Here is a 14,442-nt window from a genome sequence, read left to right on the forward strand (position 1 = left end):
CATAGCTTTCTTTCAATCGAAGAACAAAAGTCCCAGCAATAGAGGCTAGGTACGATAGACTAATCTGCCTGCAAAAAGCTTTTTTGTTCTAATCCTAATTAGTGAAATAGCTTTGATAATAATCAACCAACAACAAATTTGGGATTCCAACTTTATACATTTTGGATCTAAAATTAAATTTCCTAGTTCAAACTTAGCAATATATCAATTTCAAACAAACAATTTTGAAGTTAATTAGGCTTTGATCAACCCAAACTTCAACCATATATCTTAAGTTTATAGTTTCAAATTCAAACTTTTAACTTTAACTCGCAAGTATGAAGTTGATTTTAAAGCAGCTAAATATTAATTAGGGAAACGAACATTTGTGTCTCAAAAATGAGACTATTTATAAGCGGCTATCCCTTACTTTTATATCCTTTCTATTTTTAATTTGCTAATTTGCTTTTACTATATATATATATATATATATATATATAAATATATATATATATACTCCAATGGTATCAAGGATGAAAAAATAACAATTCAGTGAATAGAACAAGGGGACAGACGGCTAAATAGTTTGGACCGTGGATCCAATTCGGGTAAATAGTTTGAATTGAGTCCAATTTGTGTAGTCTTTCCTATTAATTAATGGGGAAATTTCTCAAAGAACTACTATAATAAACTTAATTAGTTTCCTTAGCTATAGTTTGCATCTTTACAGGTTGTGGCTATAATTTAAGCTACCTCGTTTGTATAATTCGTGGATTTATATAATTCACGGATAGTTGAGCTATTTTTGTATAAACTCAAAATAAAAATTTATACAAACACAAACATCTAAACTATAAACAGTTAAACAAATTACATTATACAAAAGTTATACAAATTATATTATACAAATTTCAAATTATATAAACGTGTGAATTATATAAACTCGAACCGTAATTAACGTTAAATATTAGTGGCAAATTATAAATTAGCTAAATTATAGTTATGTTAAATAATTAACTAATATATATATATATATATACACACGCTTGTTCACGTAATTTTTTCTTGATTTGGCCCCCAAAAAATCCTAAATTAAATGGGCTTCTACAAGAATGCAAATAGAAAATGCTTATCGGAACCGTCCCATATCGTTCAAAACTCCCCAAACCCAAATATATCCTGTCAATTTTATTTTTTCTAATTTCTAATTTAAATTTTTTGTTTTCTATTTTTATTTCGTTGTATATAACATGATACGATTGAAATGATTTTTCATAAGTTGGTCTTCATATTCATTAAATTATGCAACGTCATTGATGATGGTTCTTTAATGAGTAATGTCATGTAAGCTGTGCGAATGAAATTTTTTTACGTCATACACATTATTCTCTCTGAATTCACTCATGGAATTACATTTAATATATTATTGTTATTGTTATTGTAATAAATTATCTATTTTATTTTCCAAATTAATAATTTGACTTATTATAATCAGTTATCTATAATTTCTTTTTAAACGTCTGTTTTCCACATACAATTTTTTTACCCTACTACTAGGGGTGTACATGGACCGGGTTGGTTCGGATTTTTTACAAATCAAACCAAACCATTTGTGTCGGGTTATTAAATCTATAAACCAAACCAAACCAATAAAAGTCGGGTTTTTTTATATCAATTTTTCTCGGGTTTTTCGGGTTTTTTCGAATTTTTCGGTTTTCTTCGAATTTTTCGGGTTTTTTCGGATTTCTCGGGTTTTTCATAGTATCTACTAAAAAGCACAGAACCGTACTTCTTAAAAAGAGTTCTAGTACAAAATATCAACGTATAAGATGGAGGCAGAACACTGTTTGAAGTTTTAACTTCATAATATAACTTTATAAGATGAGCTTTTTTTTGTATATTATTTAGATGAGCTTCTCAAATCCAAATCTAAAGGTAAGAAAGAAAACAAAAATAATGAAAAATTTTAAAAAAATATTTATAAATTACATTTTAATAAATATTTTTATGTATAACATAATTTAAAAGTAGTATATCTATAATCGGGTTGGTTTGAGGTCGATTTGATTTTTTTTAGTTAAAACCAAACCAATCCTATAATGGTCGGGTATTTTTTCAAACACCAAACCAAGTCAAACCAAACCAGTAGTCGGGTTTTTTTTCCGGTTTGGTTTGATTTATCGATTTGATGCGGTTTATCAATTTGCCCTGTACAACCCTACCTACTACTAATATATAAGTATCTACACGTGAAATAAAACAGAGAAAAGAATAAAGAAAAAAGAGGTGGAATATAACGTGCTCACAGCTATAGAGCTACCTCCTCAGTAGAGAATTTGGGAACCACGTTATGCAGAAAAAAAAATATCTACCACCGATCATTAAAATAATTAAGCTGTTTGACTTCAAGAATTTTTGTCCAAAATGCATTAATTCAACACCTACTTCTTTGTTTATGGGCACAGATCAAACCAGAGAGGCATTATAGAATAGTAAGAATATGTATTAGTAATTAGGTGCTGAGTACTTAGGAATGGCTTAGTGGGTTTAAAAGATGGTTATTCATGTGCATGATTCGGAATCAATCCTTTTTAATGTCTTCTGAATCGAGCTTGTCGCATAGAATTTATCTAATGTGGTTTATATTTTTTGTGTAGTTTCCAAGCAATTACATAGTTGGGATTTACACCTTAAGGACATAGACTGTGACAGAGGTTGTAGCGATTGCGGATTATCCTAAAGTCCAAAATAAAAATAAAATTAGGTGCTGATATATTTCATAATATATAAATGTGTTTATTAACTTGACTTCACTTGACGTTTATGTTCTCTAATTTTCAGTGTACACAATTAAGCACTTAAACTTGTATAAAATTGAACAAGTAAATACATGCGTCATACGTGACAATTTGAGGGAGATACACTAGAACTTATTTGTATTATGTAAATTTACTTGTTCAACTTTGTACAAATTTAAGAGCTTATTTGACACATCCAATATTGAAAGACATAAAATATAAATGTCACACGAGACTAAGTTAAATAACACATTTATGTGTTATGTCATTTCTTAAAGAGAATGTAAAATTTACATAAAAACTGTTGGGTTAGGCAAATCCATGCGTAACATTCTAGCTCTGTCCTAAAGATCAAGTTTTCTTGTAGGATTAAACAAATTAAAGAAAGAAAAAACAAAGGAAAGACCAATCATTAGATGGAACGAATCTTATCATATGATCTTTCAATAAAAATGTTCCTAAAATCAAGCTATTACAGTTGTATTTGCATCATGGGGGAATAAGTTAGCTGTAATATCCTCCAAGATTTATCTAATGAATTGAAATAAACTTTTAAAAAAACATAAATAAATAAATAAAATATAGTACTACATTAATGGGAAAAAAGAATGCACCATTATATTTTATTTTTAAATTGGGGTAGGGGAAGGAAAAATGGAGAGGGGATTATAATGTGGGGAACTAAACCCTCACGAACAAGGTAGGAGTTTAGGTAGCTAACCAATTGAGCTACTAAGATTCTCCGAAATGCACCAGTATAGTTTGGTAATTAAAAACATTTCTAATTGTTTTGATATTTAAGAATTGTGAATTCAGTATTTTTGAAAGGGAGCAAGGGTAAAAATTGTTTATATGTGACCTATAGATCACGAATTTAAACTGTGCAAGCAACCATTAATAATTATATTAGAATAGACTGTCTGCATTACTCGCTCTGAGGTGCGACCATTTTCCCCACAAGCATAGAAATAACAGAGAAGAAAAGTTGTGTATGGTATAATAGAAATCATTTTCAAGATTGTTTCCTACGAGGAAATCGTTTTTCGGTATTTACAATAGCAATAATTACATATCTAATGAAATTTTATAAGTGAGGTTTAGAGAGGATATAATGTACGCAGATCTTATCACTATCTCGTAGAGGTAGAGAGGTTGTTTCCGAAATACCCTCGACTCAAGTGCAACAAATCCTGATATAAAGATGAAGGATCCAATGAAGAGAGTATAACAAATAAACAGGAAACATTGCAAAAGTCGCCACCACAATACTACAACTAGTACCTGGTAGGATCGAAAATAATTAGGTGTTATGCGGAAGCTAGCAAAGCAAACCTCGAAAGACCACGAGTAAGAAGACAAACAAGAAATATACTAAAAAGAGACACAAACATTTAACGTGGTTCAGTCAACTGACCTACGTCCACAAGAGGAGATGAGCAATCCACTATAAATATGAGAGTACAAAATATCAAGAGAAATAACCTCACACAATTCACTCGGATTACAAATAGGTTCACACAAGTGTTAACGTAACACTTGTGTCTCACGAATTCTCCCCCTACCCAAAACTCTCAAAGCCCATATGACAACATTGTGAATGTTATCATGTTACAAGGAATGAGCCTCTATTTATAGAGTCATAAACTTTTTCCTACAAGAAAAAGTACTAGCCAAATATATGAAAACTTTGTGTTTTTCTTTTAGGAAAAGGAAAACCCAATTATACAATGAAAGTCGGGACAAACACCCAACAGTACCATCACCAACACCAACACCCTAAGCAATACAACACTACACTATCTTTTACCCTTCTACCCTAATATGTACCCTCCACACCCTCTTAACTAGGGTCATATCCCCGGTAACCTGAAGTTGCGTCATATCATGTCTTATCACCTCTCCCTAATAATTCTTCGGCCTACTTCTGCCTCTTTTCGAACCCTTTATAATCAACCTCTCACACCTCCTCACTGGTGCGTCTATGCATCTCCTCTTCACATGTCCAAACTATTTCACTCTCGCTTCTCTCATCTTGTCGCTCATGGAGGCCACTTCCACCTTATTTCGGATATCTTCAAGTCTAATCTTATCGCTCTTGGTATGACCACACATCCACCTCAACATCCGCATCTCCGTGACATGCATCTTCTAGACCTGAGAGTTCTTGACTAGCCAACACTCAGTCTTATACATCAGTGTCGGTCGAATCATCACTTTGTAGAACTTACTTTTGAATTTTGACGGTACCTTTTTATCACACAAGACTCAAGAGGCAAGCTTGCACTTCATCCACGCTGCATAAATACGATGTGTGATATCATCTTTGATTACCAAAAAAATTATCTTTCCAGGAACACACTTTTCACCAAAAGGAGAGAAGAAATTTCATTACTTCTGGATGCAAGCAATTTTTTTAATATAAATTTATTAAATACTAACTTTTAATCCCGCAAATACTTACACATATAGCAACACTGACGCATTTGGTGTAATTTTGTAAGTGAAGTTTGAGAAGGATTGAATTCACGCAAATCTTATTCTATCTGTCTTGGAATAGAAAGACTGTTTCGGTAGACTCTGGACTCAAAAAAAGTGCGATCAAAGCAAGATTGAAAGAAATAAAATGATAACAAATTAGCAAGATAAACAAAACAAATAAAGTAACATATAATAGTAAATTAAAGAAAAAGATATCATGCGTAGACTAATTACGGAAAAGATAAGACTAGCCCCTATCTCTCCCACATAAAAATACGACAATATTCCACTACTCGACTATCTACTGCTCTTCTACTCTAATACTCAACCTTCATACCTTCCTATCTAGGATTATAAAATTTATCTTTAGTATTTCAAAAATATAATAAAACTACTTGCATGATGTTAGTGAACAATTGATCTGAAACGAAGCACTTCGTCTATAGGCATTGTAGAAAGGATAGAATATGCGCATAATCGTTCTTCTCGAATCGCTCCATATATATAATCGCTTTTCCGCGCATGTGTGTTGGTTGGTTGGGGGGGGAACTGATTCGGCTTGAAAAAATAATTAAAATGACAACTAATTCGGAAATATATTATTAATTTAAGACAACTAATTTAACGAACTTTGCATATTTAACCCTTTATGCCACATGTATAAAGTTCCTCTCTTCTTCTTCCAAACCTCCCATTATTAATTAATCTCTGCAACATATTATGTGCAGATCATCCTTAATAATCATCAAAACTTGAACACATTCTTGAAAAAAAAATTGAGTAAAAATGGCGGAAGACCCTTTAGAAAATGCAGGAACAGGAAGAAAAAAAATGGTTCGAATAGAATCAGGGGCAGCAAGAGGGTTCAAGAGCCTTCATTTTCTTGATAAAACTACAGGAAAAGAAGCAGATGCTTGGAAAAGTGTTGAGAAAAGATTCCATCAAAATGCTGTTAATGGAATTCTTTTTAAAGACAAATTTGGACCCTCTATAGGTATTTTTCAATTATTATTTTGGTGTTGCAGGGGAGATTGTTTTCTTTTTAAATTGGGGGCTACGATGTGGGGAATCGACCAACTGAGCTACTAAGAATCCTCGATATAATGTGACATTGTTTTTGTTTTTTGTTTTGAAATGAAAGGAATGGAAAGCAAGGAATTTGCTGAGGAGTTGTTTGATACAATGGCAAGGAGAAAGAAGATTAATGCAGAAAATGGGATAACAATTGAGGAACTTAGAGAATTTTGGGATGATATATCAACTCAATGCCCTGATACAAGGCTTCATATTTTCTTTGACATGTAAGAAATTGTACGTTCCTTTTTTTGTGTGTGTGTTGTTGTGGTAGGGGCGGAGTCACAGTTTGAAGCTTATGAGTTCTGGATTATAGTCCTTTTAAAGTTACTGAGTTCTAAATGTAATAATGTGTACATATTCAATAGGTTTTTAAATAAGAATATATGGTTCGAACTAAAGTTGCGGCGTTCGGCCAAACCCCTGTCTAGAGGTTAGGGAGGGAAGAATAACTAAGAACATTTGTTGGAGGGAATAAACATGTCCATTAGCACAAACGAATTCATGACTTAAACTTGATGGATTTAGTCTGTAATGTTCTTGATATTGAACTTCTTGTACTTGTGAAATGATGAGATCAAAATTCAATACTGTTTCTTATTTTAGTGTTTTTTCATGCATGTATTCAAGGGCGGAGCCAGGTAGGGGGATGGACCTTCTCCGGCATAAAATTACACTGTTTATACATGGTTAAATCTACTTATTATGTAGATATAATAGATATTGAAACCCCTTTTAACTTTTTTGTGAACCTCTTTAGTGAAAATTCTAGCTCCGCCATTATATGTATTTATGTCTACCTTGAAGATACTGAGTTCAAATGAACACGCATTGTTTAAAAACTCCACCCCTCCATGTTTTGCAGGTGTGACAAGAATGGTGATGGGAAACTATCAGAAGAAGAGGTCAAGGAGGTGAGAAAAACATACAAGTGAATATGTTCTTTCTTAATTTTGGGAGTCAAACTACTTAATACTTTTTTGTGAAAGGTTCTAGTGATGAGTGCTGCAGCCAACAAATTGACAAACTTCAAGAAACATGCAGCAACACATGCAGCTTTAATCATGGAAGAGTTTGATCCTGATCATTTAGGATATATTGAGGTAAAATTCCACTCAAAGTTGCCATCTTTCTATACAACTCTTCTTCTTTTTGTTTTTAAAATCTTCAACTTTGGAACAGCTATGGCAACTTGAATCTCTACTAAGAGGAATGGTTGGATCAGAAGATGAGAAAAAGAACTTGAAGAGATCACAAACACTAGCAAAAACCATGATCCCTAGACAATATAGAACTCCAGTGAGCAAATTTTTTAGCAAAACTTCAGAGAAGATACATGATAACTGGAAAAGAATTTGGGTCGTAACGTTGTGGTTGTCCATTAATCTGATACTATTTATATGGAAGATTCAACAATTTAAGGGGAGAGAAGCCTTCAAGATTATGGGACATTGTGTCTGTTTAGCTAAAGCTGCAGGGGAAACTCTCAAGTTCAATATGGCTCTAATTCTCCTTCCAGTCTGCAGAAGAACTCTTACTCAGCTTAGAGAATCTTTCCTTGGTTCTATTATACCTTTTGATGATAACATCAATTTTCACAAAATGGTTGCCTTAGGAATTACTGTAGGGGCCTTTATTCATGTATTGTTTCACACAACTTGCAACTTTGTGAAGTTAGCGTCCTGCCCAGAGAGTAAATTTATGACAATTCTTGGAAGCAATTTTGGCTACGATCAACCAACTTACATGGATCTGGTAGCATCTGTTCCAGGCGTAACGGGGATACTAATGACCCTTTTCATGCTTTTCTCCTTCACACTGGCAACACATTCGTTCCGAAGGAATGTCATCAAATTGCCATGGTCATTTCATCATTTGGCAGGATTTAATGCATTTTGGTATGCACATCATCTGCTGATATTCGTATACGTGCTCTTGATCCTCCACGGCTACTTCATATTCCTTACCAAAGAATGGTACAAAAAGACGGTATGTCCACTTGCATTTTGGTAACCTTATCACACTTGTTAACCTGGTATTGAAAGAAGTACTAGTAGTAGGTTTACTTTGATAAACTGCAAATATTATGCACATAAATCATATTGTTGTCCAAATGCTGTGGAAAAGCAAAAGCTTCAACAATGTAGCATGAATATAACCTCTATACTCTTGACAGCTAGTTCAATGTTTCTTCATATTAGTTAAAGAAATTTCTATCGAAAAGTCATGATTGAATGAGCAAGAATACCTCTGATATGCAGACATGGATGTATCTTGCAGTCCCAGTACTTCTATATTCTACAGAAAGAGTTCTTATCATCAATGAGAACCGCTACCACGTGAACGTCCAAAAGGTTTTAGTTTCAAGAAATTTACATCAATTTATGAAAAACTCTTGGTAATTGCAAAAGTTCTAATATTCAGCTTCATTTCTGTGTCGCAAAACAAAAAATGCAGGCTGTTATATATACAGGGAATGTACTAGCACTATATATGACTAAACCTCCAGGATTCAGGTACAAGAGCGGAATGTACCTGTTCGTTAAATGTCCAGATATATCAAACTTCGAATGGTAATTGAAGCACAAATTCTCATCAAACATATTCAATACTGTCAATATCCTTGTGCTAAGAAATTTCTATATCTCTTACAGGCATCCATTCTCAATCACTTCTGCACCGGACGACGACTATTTAAGTGTCCATATACGTACATTAGGAGACTGGACTACAGAGCTTAGAACCAGATTCCAAAAGGTATTATACTATGCTACGTTTCATTTCCTAAAACAACTTTTACTCTTCATTTTGTGCGTCTGTAAAGAAAGGTATGAACTAATACCACAACAAACTTGGAAAACGTAGATCCACCCATATAGTAGGCAGATATGTATATTTTGTCGTGTACTTTTTGCGATGTCTTTGTGCAGGATAGTATGAGACAATTTCCTAAGTCATGACTCGCAAAATCAAAATACATAATTAGCAGAAATGAATAAGGAACTTAAGGTTTTTTATTCCTATTTTTCTTTGCTCTTTGTATCCAAAAAGCTTGCATTTGCAGGCTTGTCAAGCTACACAATCCAGGACGAGAAGTCTTATTAGAATGGAAACTAAAGCGTATAACCCAAAGGATTCGGAACAATCTCAAGCCGAGTATGCTACAATGTTCTATTGCTAACAGTTTCCATCTTCATGTTGCTTTGAAACTTATAACTTACATTTTGAATCAGATTTCCAAAGATCATTATCAAAGGGCCTTATGGTGCACCAGCTCAGAACTACAAGAAATATGATATCCTTCTACTAGTTGGCTTAGGAATTGGAGCAACTCCATTTATCAGCATTATAAAGGACATACTAAACCAGGAATCTGGATATGTAAGAGCTTATGCATATAGAAATATTTTGTTAATAATAACCATATAGATGAAAGAAAATATAACTTTATCCAACAACTGCAGAATCAGCAGGATGACGAATCATCCAGCAAGAAAGGTCCTCAAAGAGCATATTTCTATTGGGTGACACGAGAACAAGGATCATTCGACTGGTTCAAGGGTGTAATGGATGACATTGCTGAACATGACGAAAATGTTGGTTTTGAACCCTGAGATTCTCAATAACTAGTTTCCTCAATTAGCATAAACTCAGACTGACACACTATCCATGTTCATGGAACTTTGATATTCTCCTGCAGGAAGTGATAGAAATGCACAACTACTTGACTAGTGTTTACGAAGAAGGAGACGCACGATCAGCACTAATCACAATGGTCCAGTCACTTCAACATGCTAAAAATGGAGTTGATGTAGTCTCAGAAAGCAGGGTATTTTCCTGAGATCTAATGACCACTACACTATTAACTTCAACTTTTTAATAAAACTGTGCTAACACTTGGTTCTACGACAGATAAGAACACATTTTGCTAGACCAAATTGGAAAAGGGTGTTTGCTCAATTGGCAGCTTCTCATCCATCATCTCGCATTGGTAAGCCTCCTTTAATTTTGAACACCAAATTCTTAGACTATAACGTAACATCAACTTTAATTTCTCGGATGGACACTGAACTACTTCATTGTTCAGTCTATAAAAACATGTTTGAAACATTATGGTCTATTGCAGGTGTTTTCTACTGTGGAAGTCCCACACTTACCAAACCACTCAAAAAGTTGTGTCAAGAATTTAGCTTAAATTCATCCACACGCTTCAACTTCCACAAAGAGAACTTCTAGAGTACGCGATGATTTCATATCTTGAGAGTTCACTACAAACGTCAGTATCGATATGTTTGCAGTTAAATTGTACTGTATACTAGTTAGCTGTAAAAGTTTATTTAGGGAAATTTAATAGTGGATTTTCATTTGTTGCAAATTTGTACATTCAGTCTCAAGTTTTTATGTATCTCTCCTTTAAGTTTTAGAGAGCATCAGGTGATACTATAGTCAGAAGGATCATCTCTTCCCATTCTCACAAGTCTGTGTGACCACATAAAGCTTATGCTGCTAGAGAAAGTCTACATGCCTAAAGGATCTCACATGCGGCTTGATTTTTTTTAATGCGTCAAACACATGAAAATTCTTCTTTAGGAAAACTTACAGAAATTCCATTAGTTTAGGAGTTAATTAGTTATATACACTCTACTTGCAATATTATGAATCTTATCAGATTTTGATGCGTCCAGATACATGTATCTCGGGATACGTGAGATCAAAATTATGTGTAATTTGTTCTAGATACATTGTATTCAAGTGGATTCGCATGTAGCTGGGACACATAGATAAATCTCGCTCGCCTCCCTTCCATATCTCTTGTCACTCTCCTATATATCTGGTATCCCAGATACATGCGAATCACACCAGATACATGAATCTGGAGTGTATGTGATTTGCATGTATCTGGGATACATAGGGGTGTTCAAAACCGAACCGTAACCGATAAGCCAACCGCAAAATTGGCTTATTGGCATTGGGTTATTGAATAAACGGTTGGAAAACAGATTAAAATTTTATAATTAACGGCTTATTAGTCTGAAGGCAGATTATTCAATTTTCTTATTGGGTAAACCATTATCCCGTTAAAAATTACCATACTTACACTATTATTTTAGGTATATTAGCTTCAATTAATATTTTACCATAATATATATAAGAGTAATTGTATATTTTCCTTTGTTAGTCCTAACTCCAAAAGGCTAAAGTCGTAAAGCCAGGAAAACTTATTTACTTTTCTATAATTATATATTTTCCTTCAAGAATAGAGAGCAAGTCAGCAAACTAAAAAAATATACTAAAGTTTAAAAGAGGTAAAGACGTTAAGAATCCCCTGGCTCACTACATTTAAAATAGTGAAAAGAAGTCATCTCTTTTGTAGGTGCATTTATAGGGAAAAATGTACCATAAAAATGAATTAGAGGTTAGCTAATACACCGCTCGATAACCGTTAGATAATTGCTAATCCGTTATCGAACCAATCGATATCTTATAGGTTGGCTAGCGGATTAGTAAATTTAAAAGTCAATATCCGATAGGCCAAACCGTTGTTCATTTTTTATCATTACATAATGCCACATACATCAATTAAGAACATCAACATGGGCGGAGCCACCTTAAGCGACGGGTGGTCCAGTGCACAAAGCTTAAATATTAATTGTTATGAGTGTATATTTAATTTCGCACATCCTTACCACAATTTGGAAAAAATTTAGCACACCCTTTATCAAATTTCTAATCGACATAAACCTATTATAAAAAAGTAAAGTACATCAAGAATAAAATATGATTATTAGATGAAAAACTAGACAATTTAAAAGTAAAAGAATGGAATAACTATTCGATCACACTAAATTGATTATTATATAAAATGGTGTATTTTAAGATGTAAGGCCAAAAAACCATTCAAATAAATTTAAAATACTAAACGAGTCCTTAGTTTAATACCAAAAATACAAAAGTCAACTCGTTAAATTTTAAAAAGTTTAAATAGCTAAAAGACAACAACTTAAAAGTCAATTTTTTTTGAGTTATACTTTTTGTTCTCTCTTTGTCTAGGAGTGTGCATCGATCAATTTGATTCGATTTTATGTATTATCGGTTCGATTTATCGATTTTTAATTTTGAAATATGCTAAATCAATAACAAATCAATAAGATATTTTTCTTATCGATTTTGATCCTTAATGGTTCGGTTTACCCAATAAGAGAATACTCATAAAATAATTATATGACTTCTCCAACAATTTGACGCGACAAGACAATAATGTAATTTTACATAATGCTCATAAAATAAAAACAATAGTAACTAACGTGAAAACTGTCACGATCCGAATCCAGGTGTAATGACACTCATCTCAACCCACCGAGATAAGTTAGCCTAAAACCCAATGAAAAGTAAATGCGGAAATAAATGAGATAAAACAAGGTTTAACTTAGTCAAAAACAAGTAAATAATCTCAAAATCCTCCAAGACTGACTGTCACGTGTACAAGCCACTAATACATTATTGAAATACGAAAGAATATACAGTCTTTGTCTCTAGAATAGGACTAAAACATAATAAAAGAGTAAGAGGTGTCCGCTAGATGGATGTAACAACTAGCACAACACTCGAAATGATAGCCTCGGATGTGGTAGGAAACACTAGAATATCAAGCAGGTCCAGACTCATAACCTACACAAGTGTAGAAGGAATGGGTGAGTACCAAACAACATGGTACTAAGCAAGTGGACAACTAAAATTAAGCCAAGCTCAATAGATTACAAATACTCCTGTCATCCAACCGAACCTCCTTAACTACAACCTACATAAAATCAGCCCAACTCTACACTTTGTACAATAATAATAATATAGTTCACGAATACTCATCAATAGATTCATTAAATGAATCATGTCAAGTCAAGTTCAACATATATAGAACAATAAGGGGTAAACACGAATTCACAAATATCAAAATGGTGTAATGCAATGCAATGAAGTGATGTATGTCTATCCTATCGGTAAACATCTGCTGAATCATAGTATGGAACCCATGAGGGATAATTCTGTCCATGTAACCTGGCACGGAGCGTGTGACCCATCCCCTCAATATACATATCTTATCACGGAGCGTGTGGCCCGACCCCTTTATTTCATAATATCTACCACGGAGCGTGTGGCCCGACCCCTTGGTTTCACATCATTTTTTAGTCTCAGCACAGTTTATCAGAACCAATGCAATCAATTAAGGTTCATATAATTCACAACAATAGCATGATATCAATAATAATTTTCACATCTCATATCAATATAGTCACTTCACATGTCCAAAATAAGTCAATAATCTCATCACATCGATCACACCAATACACTTCATTAGATTGCCATTTTATACCCCTCATCTCCATTTTTAAGATTAGTCATACAGTCAATAATCCAGTCCGATTCTCATTATCTCCTAACACACATAACAAGGAAATACTAGCATCTACAAGCTTAAAGTGAGGTTTAGAAGTTCACTTGCCTCAAATAATCAAGCAATTACTCTGAGACTTGAGCCTTTCCTATTCGTTGGGGCTCCAAATCAATATAATCTAGTGAAATAAATAATCACAATAAGATTTCAAAACTAACAACACTCATATTATTATATGTCTATCCTAGACCCCAAAACTCATCCAATTTTATAATTAATTCTCTAGAATTCAAGCCTAGGGTTAAACCTCAATTCCTCCAATAACATAAATCTAATTATATTCGTATAATATAATACCTTATTATTTAATTACCTATCTCAATATATCAAAACATGAAATATAATGTAATAATTAAAAGACAAATCTGGAAAAGAAACAAACTGTATGCTAACTCACGGACAAAATAAATTTTGCAGCGCCTCAAGTATACACCCTATATTCCTATATGTATCCTAAGCAATCACTACTCAATTACCCTTAATCATTAGCCACCCAAGCCTTTCCCTTTTTTCTTTATTTTTCCCTAATTCAAATGCTGTGTTACTGCCACTAAATTTTGAAGTTTCAATTTCCTATCCACAACTTCAATTATTAAAATTATTATAATAATATATTTCTACCTAACAATTAATATATAAAAAGTAACATTAGATCTTGTTCAC

At 33.3% G+C, this 14,442-nt stretch overlaps 1 protein-coding gene across 2 annotated transcripts; it reads left to right on the top strand.

Moving 5' to 3' along the window:
• Window positions 1-5,877: 5,877 nt before the first annotated feature.
• Window positions 5,878-10,750, top strand: LOC129904725 (putative respiratory burst oxidase homolog protein H). Of its 2 annotated transcripts, XM_055980310.1 has the most exons (14): window positions 5,878-6,249; window positions 6,397-6,556; window positions 7,195-7,243; window positions 7,319-7,432; window positions 7,512-8,318; window positions 8,591-8,683; window positions 8,787-8,902; window positions 8,984-9,086; window positions 9,394-9,485; window positions 9,563-9,710; window positions 9,794-9,925; window positions 10,030-10,158; window positions 10,242-10,320; window positions 10,456-10,750. In XM_055980310.1, the coding sequence occupies exons 1-14, from the start codon at window positions 6,042-6,044 to the stop codon at window positions 10,563-10,565; spliced, it is 2,340 nt and encodes a 779-aa protein (XP_055836285.1). In that variant the 5' UTR covers window positions 5,878-6,041; the 3' UTR covers window positions 10,566-10,750. The 2 variants fall into 2 exon arrangements, with proteins under 2 accessions (XP_055836285.1, XP_055836286.1); XM_055980311.1 differs by lacking the exon at window positions 5,878-6,249 and having other exon boundaries at window positions 6,526-6,556; window positions 7,326-7,432.
• The last annotated feature ends 3,692 nt before the right edge of the window (window positions 10,751-14,442 follow it).

This window comes from Solanum dulcamara, chromosome 9 (genome assembly GCF_947179165.1).
Source record: "Solanum dulcamara chromosome 9, daSolDulc1.2, whole genome shotgun sequence".
NCBI lineage: Eukaryota > Viridiplantae > Streptophyta > Magnoliopsida > Solanales > Solanaceae > Solanum > Solanum dulcamara.